The sequence below is a fragment of the Eurypyga helias genome, unplaced genomic scaffold (assembly GCF_000690775.1).
Source record: "Eurypyga helias isolate BGI_N326 unplaced genomic scaffold, ASM69077v1 scaffold41134, whole genome shotgun sequence".
Lineage (NCBI taxonomy): Eukaryota > Metazoa > Chordata > Aves > Eurypygiformes > Eurypygidae > Eurypyga > Eurypyga helias.
Genome location: NW_010245344.1, coordinates 25789 through 43842, shown reverse-complemented (window position 1 = coordinate 43842; position 18054 = coordinate 25789). Strand labels below are relative to the sequence as shown.

At 44.6% G+C, this 18054-nt stretch overlaps 1 protein-coding gene across 1 annotated transcript in view; it reads right to left on the bottom strand.

Annotated features, from left to right (window-relative positions):
* Positions 1-662: 662 nt before the first annotated feature.
* Positions 663-18054, bottom strand: part of LOC104508404 (fibronectin type-III domain-containing protein 3a-like) — a gene marked incomplete at its 3' end in the record, with an annotated part of 27116 nt that continues 9724 nt past the window's right edge. The window contains exons 4-23 of the mRNA XM_010150014.1: positions 16492-16723; positions 14792-15064; positions 13069-13124; positions 11744-11898; positions 11413-11472; positions 9601-9739; positions 8515-8568; positions 7738-7859; positions 7473-7647; positions 7121-7207; positions 6671-6809; positions 5939-6007; positions 5581-5699; positions 5370-5475; positions 4559-4734; positions 3635-3748; positions 3018-3167; positions 2391-2671; positions 1544-1756; positions 663-829 (exon numbers count right to left, since the gene is read on the bottom strand). Of these exons, the coding sequence (XP_010148316.1) occupies positions 663-829; positions 1544-1756; positions 2391-2671; positions 3018-3167; positions 3635-3748; positions 4559-4734; positions 5370-5475; positions 5581-5699; positions 5939-6007; positions 6671-6809; positions 7121-7207; positions 7473-7647; positions 7738-7859; positions 8515-8568; positions 9601-9739; positions 11413-11472; positions 11744-11898; positions 13069-13124; positions 14792-15064; positions 16492-16723 (2887 nt within the window). The remainder of the gene's footprint in view (positions 830-1543; positions 1757-2390; positions 2672-3017; positions 3168-3634; positions 3749-4558; positions 4735-5369; positions 5476-5580; positions 5700-5938; positions 6008-6670; positions 6810-7120; positions 7208-7472; positions 7648-7737; positions 7860-8514; positions 8569-9600; positions 9740-11412; positions 11473-11743; positions 11899-13068; positions 13125-14791; positions 15065-16491; positions 16724-18054) is intronic.

Here is an 18054-nt window from a genome sequence, read left to right as displayed (position 1 = left end):
AACTCCTTCCTGGCTGAATCCAGCATGCAGTCATTCTTTTTCTTTGCTATATTTCATGACATAAGCTTAAAAAACGATCACAGTAATAGCTGCAGAGTATACCTGTCTTTCTCTTCCAGCTGACAAGCTGAGCTCCTGACATCTAATGCTTGTACTGATGAGCAAGTGCTTTCCAGTCACTGGAGAAAACAGCATTTGCGCCCATGTATCTCCAAAGCTGAAATCACGTGTTACAAACACAACTCCTTTTCCCGCAGGTAATCAGTGTTCTGATCTGCAGAATGACCCTCTCTAATGACAGCCTTTAAAGCTCATTGTAGAAAGTGAAGATCAGAGGAATTCTTGGCACTCTCGTTTGCCTACACGCTGTTGTAACGCGTATGAAGTGACAGCTAACCCTGAAAAATGACTTCCCAGCTGAAGAAGGGTGGTAGAAACCCTCACTGTCGGGCTGGAAGAGCTACGGCACAGGAGATGGCCACACGTTGGTCCTACACCAGCAGAGCCCTTCTCATACCCAGATAAAGCCTGTCACAGCTCCTTTCTGTTCTCTGTCCCACCAAGGCCCTGGAAAGCCGCTGGGCTGGGAGGAGGGGCAGGGTGCAGCATTCAATCTCGGGCGTACGCGGCTCGCGGCAGCTCCTAGCGCGGCGTAAGCTCACCTTTAAGGGATGCGGGTGGAGACTTGGTGGTAGTGAATGCGTAAACTTCAGAAAACTCTCCCTCTCCGGCATCGTTATACGCCTGGATTTTAAAATAGTACGTAGTGGATTCACTGAGCCTCTGCACCTTGTATGTGTGACAAGGACCGTTATAAACAGTAACAAACCTGGAAGGAAACACAGAATATATACAGATTAGTACTCACCAATCTGTGTATCGGTATCCAAGGTGGAACGTTTTTGTATCTAAAGCACAGAAAAGTGACAGTACACTCCGTGCGACCCAGCTCCCGACGTGCCTGCACGCCCAGTGTTTGGCAGCCTGAGCTCTGCTGTTGCTCCCTGCGCTTCCCCGTGTGCCTTAAAAGCAGCAACACGCACCGTTCGTGCTGGTAGAAGTCCAGATTTACACTCCCAGAGCATTCCTCCATCCTGCCCGGGCACCAAGCTACAACAGCCCTACAGGGGCCAACCCCTGAAACTACATGACCCAGCTCTTGATTCCAATCAAGAGAATAACCCTTGTGTGCACTACACACGCTGTAATTTCAGGTTAAAGAACAACTGCCGACCCCATGTTTCTTCGATACAACTGGACTTCATTTTAGAATTTCCAAAAAAAATTGAAACAACTGGCAACATAAGATGGTAAGATATTATTGTTTAAATACTATTTACTGTTTACAAGTAAACACAAGTGCAACAGCTATTAACAGCATTTCTGGTTGAAAAACGGGGTGTAAAAATGCAAAGTAAGGGGCAAACTCTGGGATGCCTGAATGACTCATTAGTGCAAACAGGAGTGGGAACACTTAAAACGTCTTAAAAACTGCATACAGAGTCATAAATCAAGAGTATCTTTAACGTTCCGATTACCTTACCTGCCAAACCTGTCCTCCATCTGCAAGTTGAACTGTGTAGGGTTGGTGATTAAAGCTCTGCTAGGACCTTCACCCCACTTAAGTTTAAGGCTCTGGTAGCTGAAGACCACACATTCAAGATGAGGAGGGTCAGGAGGTAGTGGTTTCGTTTTGGCTTTAATGGAATGACTGAAAGGACCAACTCCAAGGCTGTTTATGGCCTGTATTCTAATCCTAGGAATGCGAGAAGAGCAGCAAGATGGTTAGTTTACTGCGGTCTGGAAAAATGCCAGGTAGTAAAGCAAGAGTTAAACCCACAAACCATAAAGCCATTAAAATGCAGTTGGAAATTAACTCTAAAAATAAGCTGCTTCAGACCAAGTCAACATAATTAACATTGCTTGCAACGTAACGAAGCTTCGGTGTTTCTCAGCATTGTTCAGGTTTATTCTGTCCAGCGAGCGTGCGCCCAGGCCCTGCACATTCACCTCCGCCAGCTGCCTCCCTCCGACACCGAAGGTCCAGGCCAGGCTTTGACCAAGCTCCAGCACGCGACAGGGGAACAGCTTTCTGCTCTTATCCACACACCTGTCCTCGGCTGGCGCGACAGCGACCGCTCCGTTACACGCAGAACAAGTTCTGAACCCAGAAAAGCCAGAAGGAAGCCCCAGCTTTGAGACGGAACGTCAGTCGTAACCCTTGCTGCCGAAACCTCGTGGCTTAACTCTGGATGCGACAGTTGTGTTTTGGGTTTGGGTTATTTTGGCATCTGTAAGGTATCTGCACTAAAGACTTTAAACATCACCCTCAAAGCTATTGATTGAAAACCCCACCAGTGTGGTTCCAGAATGAAATGATTAATTATTACCTGTAGAGAGTGTCAGGCTGCAGGTTCTCAAGAACATGGCTTGTACTTCTTCCAACAGTTACAACCTGCTTTTCTCCATATTCTATATTATACCCAGTGATCTCTGACCCGTGACAACACGGTTCTTCCCAATGAATTGCAAGGCACGTTGACAAAGGAAAAGAAATTTCCATTTGATCTTCTTCAAGCAGATGCAGGACAGAGACTGCTGCAGGCACGGATGCAGGGGTGGTCACCGCTCCAGTCTCGCCGAACAACCCAGCTCCAGCGACGTTCACGGCCTGGAAAGAGACACCGCGGGTCTTTGCTGGACGCCCCGCTGGGACGTCCCATCTATCGCGCTTCCTGCTCCACATACACAGCAGCCGTTTGGAAGAGAACGGAACGTCTCCCAAATCAAACGTAAACACAGCAACGTGGGCGGCAACGCAACGCCGCGTCTGCGTTTCGTTTCTAGGGACATGGAGTTAGGAGGGACTGGGGGAGAGGGGACAGTGGTTTTACCAGCTACCTCCTACCTCGCACGAGCAGGGGACAGTGCACAGCTTTGTTCATCCCTAGCTACTTGTTCTTCAAACGGTAGGAACCTGTCCGTCTCAGCAACACATAACGCAAGGCTGTTCATACCTGGACTCTGCAGTAATACGTGGTTGCAGGCGTGAGTCCTTTCACTTCATAGCTCTGGCAAGGGCCAGTGTAAGCGATATGCATGGATCCTTCCACCTGTCCCCAGTCCAGCCTGTATTCACCGATTTCTGCGCCGTTGCACGCCGGGCTCTGCGGGTTGCAAGGATACACAGTCCTTCAGCTCCTGCGCGGACACGCGTTCACCACAGGAGCGCGATCTCTCGTCACGCGGAAGGGACGGTGGAACAGAAGCACCAGGGTGGAAACCTGAGGTTTTTCCCACCACAGCCAAGGGCATGGGTTTAAGTTCACTTGTTAAAAGCTCTCCATGTGGCTATAACAACGCGGTTCAACCCGAATTCTGACAATCCCTTGCCCCCGGATGAACTAATTATAACACATTGGTTATCATACCATGAGGAGGATTATATGTCACCCAACCGATTCAGATGGAAATTCACAGCTGACAACATTCACAAAACCCCTATAAAGAAACGGGCTACAAACACTCCACCAACGCTTGCTCTTTCTTCCATTTCTGCGTATCGTACACGTGTCACTACGACTCCAAAAGCCAAATGTCAAGTTGTGCCTTACCGAAAAGCATGAAAACCTACCTCCCATGAAACCACCACACAGGTGGCACTTTTACAAGTTATCAGGGGTTTGCAGCATGGGTCAGGGGGTCCCGGAGCAGTGGAGATCTCTGCTTTGTCAGAGTGAGGGCCAAACTGCAAGAAAAGACCACTGCATGAACACGGCGACAGCAGCAGAGCAAAAACTGATGTGCGAGCGCGTGAGCCGAAGAAAACAAATTCTTTTTAACTTGATAGAGAAATCAACAGAAGAGTTTAGTACTTAGTTTCACAGCACTGTTTAAAATTCCTTTCAAGTAGTTTATAAACTGGCCTTGTGCCTACAGGATCTCTGTAATCCTCCCACTAGCTCCACCGCTATCGTTTTGTAACTCCTCCTCCTTCCCCTCCAGCCAGGATCTGGCTTCCAGAAGCGGCTGGGTACTGTTTCGGACAGACTTTTACGCAACCAACATTTATCCCAACCTTTTTCAAACCTGGTATTATTTGAACACACCCCTCTCTACACAATACTATTCCCACACCACCATCCACAGAGCCTACACTAAGCATAGAACAAAAACTTTGTGCTGTGAGTAGTTGCCTTAAGTGGCTATTTCCAGCGAGAAACACAGGGTTTGCACTCCGTCATGCCTCTGGCTGCAGTAAGAGAATGGCTAGCACTAGCCTGGGGCTAGTTACCTCAGGCACTGACTGCAATCCCTTAAACAACAGAAACGCAACATGGCGAACGTCCCCTCACTCAGGGACACCGAACCCTTCCTTCAGCCCTAATTTACTGAGTCTTCTTTAAATCGTTTTTTAAATGCTGTAAGAAATTTTGCTCCTTCAACAGAACTAGGACAGCAAGCAGAAGCTATAAAAGATCATGAGGCCTGTAAGCCAACAGTATCATTTCTATGTCCCGCGTAAGCGCAGAACGGGTCTCGTTAGCACAGTGGTTACCCCAACTTTATTTGCTGCTCGTATCCAGAAGCAGTATGTTCTCCCTGGAAGTAGATTGTTTACACTGTATTCAGATGCTGGACCCTGATACACTTGTCTGCGTTCATCTTCTTCAGAGCTGGCCATCTCTAGAATATATTCCGTAATGTCGGAGCCTCCATCTGCAGACGGTGGGCCTAGGAAAGAAAAAGAAGGGTTTTTTTTCCCCCTATTAATTTCACAGAGGACTTTTAAATAGTTTCTAATCAGCCTTCTCAAGCTAAGGGTTGAGTCAGATGAATTTTAAAAGTGAGAGTGCAGGCTTTTATCATATATCTGTGCAGAAACACTTTTGGAGCTTGCTTCTCCCTTCCAGTCGTGTGTGTCCACCCCGCCCCGGTACCAACACATTAGTTTAATACAGCCTCCATCAATTTTTCCCAGATATTTTCCAATCATTTCCTTCAGCTCTCAGTATATCTTCATTATTTTTTGATTTTTATATCAGTAAAGGAGATGATAAGAGGAGGGTTAATTTCTGAATTGCCAAACAGGTGTCAGTGAAGAGACAGTCAGCAAGCTTTCTCCTGGAACACACTTATGTCTGCTTAAGTCTCCCCGTACCGCTGCACCTGCACACATCACCCAGTCAGGGGTGGTTGGCAAGCTTTAGTCGTCTTCAAAAACCAACAAGACCCACAGACAAGGACATACACTACATCCATAGGTATCTATTTTTTCATTTCCCCCTCCAAGAGTTCTAAAGATTTTTCATTTGCGTTACAACATTTAAAATGAGAGAAGTGTTTTGCTCAGAAACGCTGGAGCTTACCCCACTGCAAAGGGATTTCCTTGGGCTTAGCTTTGCCTGCCAGGCACGGAGCGTGACACGGTCCAGGAGGAACGGCTGGCGTCGTAACAGTCGTAACATCGGAAGCCTAGCAGCAACACACGTTATTTCAGAGCGGAAAAACACCACAACATTTTGCTAAAACACAGGTGGAAATGGGTTTCGGAAGCAGACGCGTTCTTGTTTTCCTCACCGGGCTTTCACCACCTTTACTGACGCAATAGACTCTCATTCTGTACGAAGTGCCAGGCTTGAGATGATCACAGACGTGCTCTCTCTGGGAACCACTGTATATGGTGTCCCATTTACTTCCTGAGGAAAGAAAGAAAATTCTTTATGTTACAAAACTGCCACAAAATCAACCTGGAATATTCTCCCGTATGGATTAAGAAAGTCAAGCCACAGAATCAGATTTTAATGATCAGTTATGCAGGGAACATGCACAGTGAACACCCGTGAAAGCAGAGCAGTAAGTGCTAGAGCAGAGCGCGGTGTGTCAGCACCCTGCATCAGCACACAAGGTGAATTAGTGCTTAGAGATCACTGCTCACCAGCTGATGCTTCCGAGATTTCCAGAAAGTATTTTGAAATGTCTGATCCTCCATTATCTTTGGGTGGATCTGGAAGAGAAATCGACATCTTAAAATAAATCACAGAGGGTTTAAAACCAAATGCATTATTTTGTTATCAGCCTTTTCAGGGAACACCCGTTCATTGTAGAATACACTGAGGTAGAAAACAGCACTCATATCCCAGCCCAGTATTAATAATGGCTATGACAGAGGAGTAACTAGGAAAATAGTGCCAATTTCAGGTACCCAGAGCACATAAGAATTACTCAAGCATCACAGTAATCTAGAGGCTGTTACAACAGCACTGACTGCTTCTTAAAATGCATAAAGAAAAACATCCCTTTTGTAGCGCAGCCCCGAAACAGAGCTGCAGTGTATTTCTCCCCCAGTATTAATAATGGCTATGACAGAGGAGTAACTAGGAAAATAGTGCCAATTTCAGGTACCCAGAGCACATAAGAATTACTCAAGCATCACAGTAATCTAGAGGCTGTTACAACAGCACTGACTGCTTCTTAAAATGCATAAAGAAAAACATCCCTTTTGTAGCGCAGCCCCGAAACAGAGCTGCAGTGTATTTCTCCCGCGATAACGACACCTGCAGCAACGCACAATCAGTCCGAGTTGGCCCCCGCTTCCTAAGGTGCGTTCCTGAGTGACTGCAGCTGCCGAAGCGGCGCGCGGGCATGGCGTCGGCAGAAGGGAACCTACCCCACGACACTTTCAGGCTGTGCGGATGGATCTTGCCCTTTACGGCCGGTTTACTCGGTGGTCCAGGCTTGTCAGGATGGGTGCGGAGTTCCACCACCTCGCTAGGGCTACTTTTACCTTCGCTGTTGTAGGCAAAGAGCTGTTCCAGGAACAAAGGGAATAGGGACATGCTTTATTTAATGACAATAGCCTGCCGTTTTACAAAATTCTTCCGTGGAAAAACAACACCACACCAAAACCCCAGAAAAAGACGACAATTTAAAAGAAAACAAAATCAGCTAGTGAAAAAAAAAGATTTGTATTATGATTCCACCAAAACCTATTATAACAACAAAAGTACTACAGGCAGTTGTCTGCTGTCTCCACAGAAACTCTCAGCTGTGTGAAAATGCTAAAACCCTAGAAACGCCGACAGTCATAACGAAATCAGAAACAAAATATAGTACAAACCCTAAACTTATAGGATGTGCTCCTCCTAAGATTCCTTAAAGTGCACGAGAGTTCATCTCCGTTGTACTGTGTCTGGAAACCATAACCCTGTAAAGGAGGGAAATGGGAAGACACGCAGTCACTCACACAGTTTTCCACGATAAAAACAAAACCAGATCAAACTGATCCATTTTTTCGGTTTTTCAGCTTGAACTTCACCTTTCCTTCATGAACACGTGCAACGCTTGCCGACCGCTGCAGCATTTCTGCAGCATTTTGTGTGAAAGTAAGGCACAGGAGTTAATTTTTTTATTGAAGCACTACTGCATACGAAGCTTTTAGACACATAACAAACCCCTCCCCGGGCACTTACAGAACCTTCTTCTTCCACATCTAAACTGTACGTGAGGGAGTCATCTGCAGACACCCCAACGGGTGGGCTCCACTTTACAGACAGCCAGGTCACTCCTGCCTCAACGAGCACTGGGGGCGACGGGGCTGGTGGGACAATTCCTGCAGTGTAGTACGTCACCGTCTCACTGAACCCACTGCAAAAGTGGTTTTTTTTTAAAAAAAAGTTAAGAACAGCAGACGTCGCCGATAAGACAATAAAGGAGACGATATGTCGTGTTCATTACCTCATTCCAATGTCATTTTTAGCAGCTAATCTGAGTGAGTATTTTGTAGAAGGAGCGAGTTTGGTAAGTTTATACTGCTTCAGGTGCCCGTAGTAGCATTCTTTGAAGGGTCCGTTCTTCCCCTTGAAAAAAGTGAGAACAACCCCAGTAACTTTCTGCACAGGGGCTGTACGCTCCCTGCTACGGTCAACTGCTTCACTCTACATCTTCCTAAATCTCATTTCCCTCATTTCAGAGTAATTAAAGAAGAGTTAAACCTAAAGAACATAAAAAGCTAACGTCAACAGGGTCACACTGAGCATGCTGTGCATAATCCTGAGCATTCCTGGTGATAAACACATATTTTGACTGAGGTATCTGCTTTCTTTTTTGACAAAACAGCAATAAATGACTGCAGTTGAAAACAAAATCTGCAAGTGTTTTAGCCACCCTGGAATACATTTCAGTGAGAAGTTCAAAAGCTGCGTGGTGTTTGTGACAGCTTCCGAAGACACAGGCTCATCGATTTAACGAGAGCACAGGAATTAATGATGCTCTGAATGCCAAGAACCAAAGGGGGGAGCTTAACACTGTCCTCTCAGAGGATGTGAAAGGACTGTCTACTTGAATTGCCGCAGAACTAGTCACTCGATTCAAGCACTGTAATTGGCTTGTCCCTTTAAAACTGTCTGGACAGTTGCACTCAAAATAGCTGATGTTCCTAAGCAAAAAGTATTTTTAAGTATAATTGGACTACAGATGTCATTATGATATTTTCTACACTAGAAAAGGTCTTACCTCATCCCATTCTAAAAGAAAATTAGTTATTTTGGAACCATTGTCATTTGAGGACTGAAAATAAAGAAACAATGAAAAAAGTTAAAATCAAATGGTTGTACTCTTATAAATACTTTTGCACATCAAAATAGCATTTTAAACGACTGAACAGAATGTATTCCAACCGCCTCTGAAAACAAACCACTTGAGCTGGGAGGAACGTGCAGCAGGCACACACAGCAGCCCTCCTCTGCCACACACACACTTGTGACAATCTGACACTACGGTGGGCGCAGACGCCCGTGTTCAGTACGGTGAGTCAGAGAGGGTAAAAAAAACCCAGCAGGTATTTTAACTAGTTGAATCCCTCGTTTCTGGTGGCTCTCCAGGCTGCGATGCTACCTCTATTAATCCTGAGAGTTCAGAATATGAACTTCTGCAGGGTTTTATGAGCAATGCAAGCGATACAGCTTTTTTCCCTTGTGTCCTTGCGCTGTGTGCTCACCAGCTGTCTGAGCAACGTAAGCGTTTGCCTGTGGCACATGAATTGGGAACTCCCTTCACTTAAATAACAGATTATACAAATAATTTAACTAATTGAAGTCATTTAGCTAGAAAGCTTTCTCCAGGTTTAAGCGCAGTCGTAAGAAAAACACAGGAAGACAAGGACACACAGTTACCAACCAGCCTTCACAGATATTGTACATATTCCCAAGTCTGATTGAAGCATGTAAATCTACAAACGAGCCAAAGAAATTCACTCTGAATGGCTCAGAGTAAGAACTCTGAATTACAACGTCACGCCATACCTATTTATCATCCGGGAACCTCAAGCAAAAATATAAACGCTCTACCCTGTCCTACACTGCTGGTTTGGAAGAGAACCTGCCTACGGAACTGTTCATACTTAGAGACCTGCTACCCACGTGTCGCACTAAAGCTGCATGCACAGAACTAAGTAAACACTGAAAGAGAGGGGAAAAAACAACCCTGACGTCAGTTATCCGTCTTAACTGAGCAGCTTAAAAGCCAACACCTAAAGCACACACTGAATTACTGACAAAGCTAATTTAAGCAGACGGTACCTGAACACGTCAGGCTGCTTACCTTCCACTGCAAGCTCAGGCTGTTCTTGGTTCTGTTAATCAGCTTCGGTGCAGCCGGGGAGTCTGGCTCACAACTCTCCGTAGTGAAACTCACCAATTCCGAAACGGATTCTTTTATGGAACTGCTGGCTGCTGAAACTCTGAACAGAGGACAATTAAATACGTTGCTATTGCATTAGGGCCTGAAAATTTAAGGAAAGCACTGTCAGCCTTAGAAATGCATTTAAGCACAAGCAGAGGTTACAGCAACACGACCAGCCTGCTGACGTTCTAGCGAACTATTGCCCAAGGCACTCCTCTCAGATCACTGACTCTAAAAGGCATCAATTTCATGCCTTTTCATTCAGGAAGAAGTAACAAAAAGTGCATTTGTTATGTCCTTCCAGGCTTTAGATTAGATATCAGGAAGAAGTTCTTCCCAGAGAGGGTGATGAAGCACTGGGCAGGTTGCCCAGAGAAGCTGTGGATGCCCCATCCCTGGATGTCTTCAAGGCCAGGCTGGATGAGGCTTGGAGCAACCTGGTCTAGTGGAAGGTGTCCCTGCCCATGGCAGGGGGGTTGGAACTAGATGATCTTTAAGGTCCCTTCCAACCCAAACCATTCTGTGAATCTATGCCCGCGCCATATGACACACTGCTATCTGTTCCGTGTTCCGGGAGACAGGGCGTGCCGACAGAGGGGTGACGGAGACCCCACAGGTACGCTTACTGATCCCAAAGACTCCATTTGGCACCCTTCATTTACAATTACTACCCAACACGACCAAGATCTTTTCATGATGAAATACATGTGGCAGACACTACAGCAAGTGTTACGAAACGGTAACAGAATACCTGACTTGAAATTAACCTTTTGCTTAAAAGGCTCGAGATTCAGGCACGGACAACACTTACTTGTGCAAGAGTAGAGACACTAAACCAGCATAAATCAGCTGTTCGGGCAGTCAGATTCCACGGGTAGTTGTTCAAATGGGACAGAATCCCTAGAACAGTCATGCTCATTTATGTTTGGTGTGGAAGAGCAATGTCTTGACTGGTTTTTCAGAAACTGTCTAACCAAATGAACTGTAGTAAAAGCAAGTTGGCGTGGGGGTTGGAAGCAACAGCACAGACACTATGCTACACTCTGCCAGCGGAGCTGCACTGAATATTTAGCACACTCCAACTCCTTTGCAGCTGAAGAACAGGAGTTCACTTCAGTAAGTCTTAAAACTCATTTCCTCCTGTGCCTAAGCTTTGGGGCTCTCTTCCGCTACCGGATCACAGTGTTCTCCCGCCTTGTTTAACCAGCTTGTCTTTTCCCTGACCAGCTAAACACCTTCTCCAGTAACACTTATTTACTCTGCGTGGCAATTCTTGAATGTCACGTCTTGTTCCCTCGTAACACAGCATTTAACTTCTCCCCGTATCAACCGGTTTCCACCTCCTTTCTTGCACTGCTACAGAAGCTTCCAGCTTACAAATCAAGCTGAGAAATCCGACTCGCAAACCTACGCCCAAGGCCAAGCTATTCTGTTCACTGCCTTCAGCCTACAACAACCCTTCCACGGAGTCAAATCTCATTCTTCTAAAAAAATACCAGCAGAGGGTAACTTGAAGTTTGTATCTGAGAACCACAAAGAAGCAGGGAAGAAAACATGGTGACATTTTTATGAAGTCAGAAGGTTAAGTGGGAATTTAGATGGCGGCAGCAGTGTCCATAACTACGGTATTTTTGCAGAATACTGAAGTTGTGATCACACCTATGAAGCCACAATAATTCTGCAATTAACATATCAACAAAAGCATTAGGCACTTCACTCCCAGCACCGTACCTGGCATGATAATCAGTTGCTGGTCTGAGATCAGGAAGTGTAATTGTTAATTCTTCTCCACTGTGAAAAGGGAGGGGGGAAAAGAGAAAGTTACAGCTCTTCCTTATACTTTGAAGGATAAAAGCTTATTGAAAAGCAAAACCATGTAGCGCACATTTAATTTTCATGTTTTCCATTGTCCACGTAACTCTTACAGTGATATTACTTAAAATTCATTTCATGTGAAGTAGGTAGGTCTGCAAGTCAACAAACAGCTCCTGATAGAGAGATTGCCGATTGGTTAATGTTTTTAAACATCAGTATTGTGCTTAAATGAAGAAACTAAACTTACACATAGACAGATTTAAATTTTCCATTTTTACCACTGTTGGATATTGCTACTTCAAATGTAAATGCTGCTGGACTATGACTATGGCTCTCTCCATTCTGTGAACTAACTGGGAGATTCCAGGACAGAACGGCTGATCTTGCTTGTATATCAGAAACCTATTAAAAGCATAAATAATGCAAGTAAGTTTGCTTTCTGTAATAAAAGGTATATTAGTCAATAACATGGTGTCGCTAGTTTGCCTACGAAGTTCCTCACTGGAGGAATTCTTTACCTTTGTAGTGGGAATAGCGAGTCATCATCTGAATTTAAGTTATTTCCTCTTTTCATTTCTAAAATACGGCATTAAAGGATTTCCCTTCACACACTATGCAGAGGTAGAGAAGGACCACACCGTCTCAAAAAGACAGTTCCTGTTTCAGCTGCACAGCCTGCACCACTCGCCTGCAGCAAGCTTTCCGATCTGGAGCCTTGAACACTGACACCGGATCTACACTCAGGCACAATCGGGTGGCCTAACGTTCCATTACAACTCCCTCACATAATATTTAACCACTAACAGCAAGAAGCTCTGATTTTAAGGGCTCACGACTAAAATTTTTGGTCTAAGTTTTTTGCTGCTTAACTCCCCATACTCCAAATTTTCTCTGACAAAGTCAACGCGGCCTTCTGTTGGCTTTAGGTACAGATGTCAGAAGCAGCAAAGGAAAAAAAATACTGTAACAGAACCAGCTAGAAATCTGGAAAATAAAATACAACTCCTGTTTACTGCTGTATAGATAATGCAAAGAAGTTTCATTAAGCACACTCCAGATCAAAAACTTCAGTGCACCTTCAGCCTTTAGACATTTAAATTGACGTCACCAGCCTCCAGTTTCCTAAGCACGTCTACAAGCACTCCAATATTTGCTTCAATTTCTCAAGACAACAAAAAAAAGATGATCCATTTTTCTGAACTCTATTCCCAATATTCTTAATTCCTCTACGCTGAAGGAAGGATGATTCCAAGAGCAGACAGGTTTCCATTAGCTTAGCAGGCCCTCGGTTTGGCAGGTACTAAAGCCCTCACGCACACTAGACAGCTTCAGCAGTGGATACACTCTCGGCTTACAGACTGGGAAACTGAGCCAGAGTGTTTCAGGAACTGCAGGAAAAGTGGCTTTCTACAGCATGGTTGCCCTTTCCCAGCTATAAGCTGACAACTAAAATACATTTTATCTATTAAGAAACTAAACCATTACAAAAAAAGAAAGAGATCAATAAGACACATGTTATTTTATAGAAACTATATGCACAGAAAATAACGGTATTTTAAGGACAATACTTACGACTGGCTTGCCAATGCTCAAGTGAACATCACATTTCTTGGATTCTGTGTCAGATTCTGAAAGTTCAAATACAAAACAGGTTACTGAAACCCCCAGCCTAAGCCAGTCCCTTACAAAAACGCCACCACAAGATGGAGTTTGCCTCATTAAGAGTTTAACAATAGTACTTATTGTGCAAAGTTCATTTCCCCTGTTTGTTTTGGCTGCGTGACGCGTAGAAACATGAACTATCCAAAACTAACAGTGTTACAAAAACCCTTTTAGTACATCCTGCACAAAGGGTATATTTTCCTGGTCTGAGCATAAATGGGTTTTCTTTGACAACACACACACAAAAAAAAAAACATTCCTCCAAAAATGAAAGGTGTTTAAAAAATGACAATAAGATCTTATCTCTCTATTGTATGTGCTTTCCTTGAACTCCTACTGCAAAAACACTTGGTCTAGGCATAATCCGGCAAGAAGCCTGATCACCACTGCACACTAAAATACCTACCGGTATCGAAAGGATTAACACCTGCAAACTGAATCCTGGCCCTGTCAAACAATTCAGGATGCTGTTCTGTCCGCAAACAAAACCTCTTGTTTTCCCCTCCTCCGAGACATCTGTATTGAGACAGATCTTTAACCAAGTATATCTTCTGCCCTTGCAATAAGTTGGGTAAAAGCTTCCACCTCTACTTACTTCCCAAGACAAAGTCAGATTTCTCTAGCGAGAGTTAAAAACAACAGTGACGCAGACGAGGATGGATTTTGCAGCCTAACAGGACCACTTAATTTGAGACACACAAATCATTTAAGGAATCACAGTAAGAAACTGTCCGCGTTTCAGCCCAAAAGGAAAACAAACGGATGTTGTACACAAGGTGTGTATGCAAGTAAATAGCCATAAGCTATTAAAAAATTCATTTGAGCAAAATACTGAAACTACAACCTGTCCAGTCAGTTGCTCAAGCCTTCCTATTTCCTGATGTTTCAGATAACTAGCAGTTATTTAAAAAGTACCACAGAGAATCACACCAGCAGCCTCTTATCTAAGTACCCACAGGTCATCCTCACTTGGAATATTGATCAGTCCCAGGCCAGAAAAGGCAGAGAAGTGAATAAAAAGTTAAAAATTAAATCTTCCTGATGACCTTATTTCATAAATCTCAAATGAACAGACTTAACATTATGTCGATTCCAGTACCTGAAGGGGGTTACAAGGAAGCTGGGAGGGGACTTCTACAAGGGCCTGTAGTGACAGGACAAGGGGTAATGGGTTTAAATTGAAAAAGAGGAGGTTTAGATTAGATATCGGGAAGAAATTCTTTCTGGAGAGGGTGGTGAAGCACTGGGCCAGGTTTCCCAGGGAAACTGTGGATGCCCCATCCCTGGAAGTGTTCAAGGCCAGGCTGGATGAGGCTTGGAGCAACCTGGTCTAGTGGAAGGTGTCCCTGCCCATGGCAGGGGGATGGAACTGGATGGTCTTTAAGGTCCCTTCCAACCCAAACCATTCTGTGATCCCATGATTTCTAGAGGAAAAGAAACCTAAACGTAACAGGAAGTATTTCAGGCTTTCTCTAATCCTGAATAGCCAAAGAAATTCACAATATTTTTTTTCCCCAGAAACTATTTTTTAACAAATTTTCAGCATCTTGTGTTACAAAAGAAACTAGGGGTTTTTTTAGGGTTTTTTTTTGGTTGTTTGGTTTTTTTTTTTAACCTTTTCAATGCAACCTACCTCCCATCTCTGCATCTGGAGTGCCCTTTGTTTTTCCTATCTGCTTCTGCTTCGGTAGTCCTCCTGCCCCTTGCTGTCCCTTGCCATTTCCATTCTGAATTGTTGCATTGGCAGAATTAACAACTTTATGGGGTGAAGATGGAGGACTGTTAAGTTTATTGTTAGTATGGCCACTAGCTTGTCGGTCTTTTAGTCTTTTCTTCAGGTGTTCTTGCATTTTGAGACTCCTTTCATCTCGCTGAATGAAGTTTGTCCTTCCATGAGAACGAGGTTCTACAAAGAAAGGAGAACTTTTTCATTATTCAGTATCATTTGACACCTGAGAAACACTCTGTGAGTTCAAACAACTACAGCAAGACCAGAACTTGAAAACCCACGGAACATCCCTGCTCATTCTCTCAGCGTGCAGATGCCCGGAGCTGCACAGCTCCCGTAACTCCGGGTCAGTGCATCTGTGAGGTCCCGAGGAGCCTCCCGGCCAATGCTCGGGTGCCTCTGGGCAGCAGAGCAACAGGCAAGAAACACGTGTGCACCACACTGGTGACAGCAGAGCCCCGCTAGGCCACAGGAACCTCACCTCAGCGAGATTAGGGACGGGGCTCAAATCAGTGGATGACTGTAGGAGAACATGCCTGGAGGTTTAATTCTTGGTTTGAAACATTGTCAGTGTTAGTTAAATACTACAGTAAAATCTACAAAATACCTACAAGCACATTTCCATTTTTCTTATTTAACCCATATCCAAAGGGTTGATTTGATTTTTCTCTTTTTCTTAAGCATTATTTTTGATCACTTGCTGAGTTCAGGGTTTTCTTTCTCGTTAATTCAATTTTTCAGGCCTTCCCTCCTTTGCTAGCTGCTCAAGATGATGTCTCTCAGTTGCCTTTCTTCCCTGTTACGGCCATACAGTCACATTTGAAAACAGTGGAAGCAAATTTAGGACCCAAATTAACTTTTTATAACACAGCTCGGGTGCTACTGAACATTTTACCCTAGAAATGAGCCAAAATAGCTTAATTGCCCATTTAAGCTTGGGAGGAAGAATGGTCTTACATAGTCTAATTTCAGTGCTGAATGCTTGTTTATATAATAAGGCTGACGGCCTGCTTTTATTCAGCAGTGACCCCAGTCCTCCACGGAAGTATTGCTTCATCCAGTTTGTAAATGGAGAGTGGACTCACACTTCACCCTCCAACATGGATCACTACAGTTTTTGGTTTACGTGTGTTACTTTCTTTCAAATCATATTTGGACTCTGTCTAGCCACAAAAATACCTTCATGCATCAAATTAAACGCGTTTAAAAAAAACTTCCTGCCAAGGCTGTGACAAAACACAGCAGTTTTGGAGAGCAGAATTTTAGAGGAAGGTAGAAGCAATCATTGCAGCACTTACAGGAACCAAAGTAAGGATCCATGCAAAATACACACTGTATTAAGTTGCTCCTTCTGCATTAAGCCCTTAAACTTTATACGATGACCCTTTGCACACACAGAGCGCAAGGCCAAGCTCCACGATACATTACACACGAGCGTGTTTTAGGATACCCCATAAGCACACATAAGGCTCAGGGAGTCTAATAACCAGCACCGAAACCTCAGAAATGCGTGAAAGAGCTCCCGACAACACCCGCCTGCCTCAGCCCAGACACACCGAGCGGAAAAGCCTTCTCGTGTCTCCAACCACCCCCTGCGCTCTCACCTTGCTCTGGGAAAACGTGGGGTGGTGGATGCTGGTGAATGAACTGTGGAGGCAGCTCTCCTGTCCCAGGCACCGGGGGATACACCGGGTGAGGTGGGTGGGGAAGCAAAGCATGGTGATGATGCATGTAATGTGGCACATGGGGAGGGGGAGGAGGAGGATGCATGGAAGGATGGAATTCAGCCGAGTGTGGCAACACCACCACTTTACGAACTCCATTTTCTTCCACCACCTGTCATGCAACACAAGAAATGAAAGATCAGTACAAAAACAATCTTGTAAATGTTGTGCATTAATAAAGAAACTCTGTGCTGAAGTTTACACCCACAGTCTGACAGTCAGGGATAAACACACCAAAATGAATTCCAGTGGAAATGCGGCATATATGTTACTAGAAAAAAGGAGTTTGAGGCGGTTTTAAGAAGCTGAACCTCGAACACTAAAGTGTTAAGCAACCTATAATTCATGAATAATGTATATGTTCTTTTAAACAAGTAATGTGAATTGATCAGGGTGTCATTCCCAGCCTACCTGTAATTACAGTCAGAAGGACTGCTCCAGACCACATCCTGACTGACAGCCCTCTCCTACATACAAGTCCCTGCATGTCATCTGACCTGTGGCACACGTCCGCATACAGGTTCTTAGCCCGTGGCAAGCACAACACACTACGAGTCGGCTCTGCTGTCTCGTACTATGACCCAACCCAACTCAAACGTCAGAACATCTCAGGTTTGCCACAGGCTAAGAGAATTCAGACAATGGACCCGTCTGAACTCTAGGAGAAAGAGATGCTAAACTGGCGCATGCATATGTATGCACGCACACCCTTTTAAGCATGTGTCCTGAACTGGCAATACACAGGCTCCTTCTGGAGTCCAATTCTGACAACGTGAAATACATTAATAACTCAGTGTACTGCTTTTCCTACGGTAAATGCAAAATACACTAAGGTTTTATACAATAACACTTGTCTAAATCTTAAAAACTGGGAAGAGACTGAGGACAGAACACAGGTTTTAGCAGACAAGGTCAAGAAATAACCCCACAGTAGGATTCACAAGACGACGTATCACACAGTGATGACACCGAAGTAAAAAACTTTGCCCGGTTTAGTCTCATCTTTAAGACACCCAGAGGCTGAGGTTTGCAGGGGCCTTTCTCCAGGCAGGGTTCAGAGTACAGAGGACATCCCCACCGAGTCCTCCTCGCTCTGCGCTTGCAGTCCATTTTGCTTATCTGAGGGATTAAGTTTTCAGCACCTACAGTTCTGACAGGGTTCCGAGCTGACCAGGAGAGAAATCACCTGCTCACATTCCAGTTTGTTTCTTTTGCCGCAATACAGACGCCCACTGGCATGACATTCAGACAGAATCTAATGTGAACTCAGTCAGAACCAAACTAGATTGTTTTAAATCCCATTTAAAAGGCAGACAGCAATTGTTTTCCCTTTTCCCTCGCACAAAAAATTAAACAGGCATGAGCAAGGTAATGGGGGGCGGGGGGGGGAAAATCAGTGCTGGAAAAATGTTCAACATTAAAGGCAAACTGACACTGCAGAAT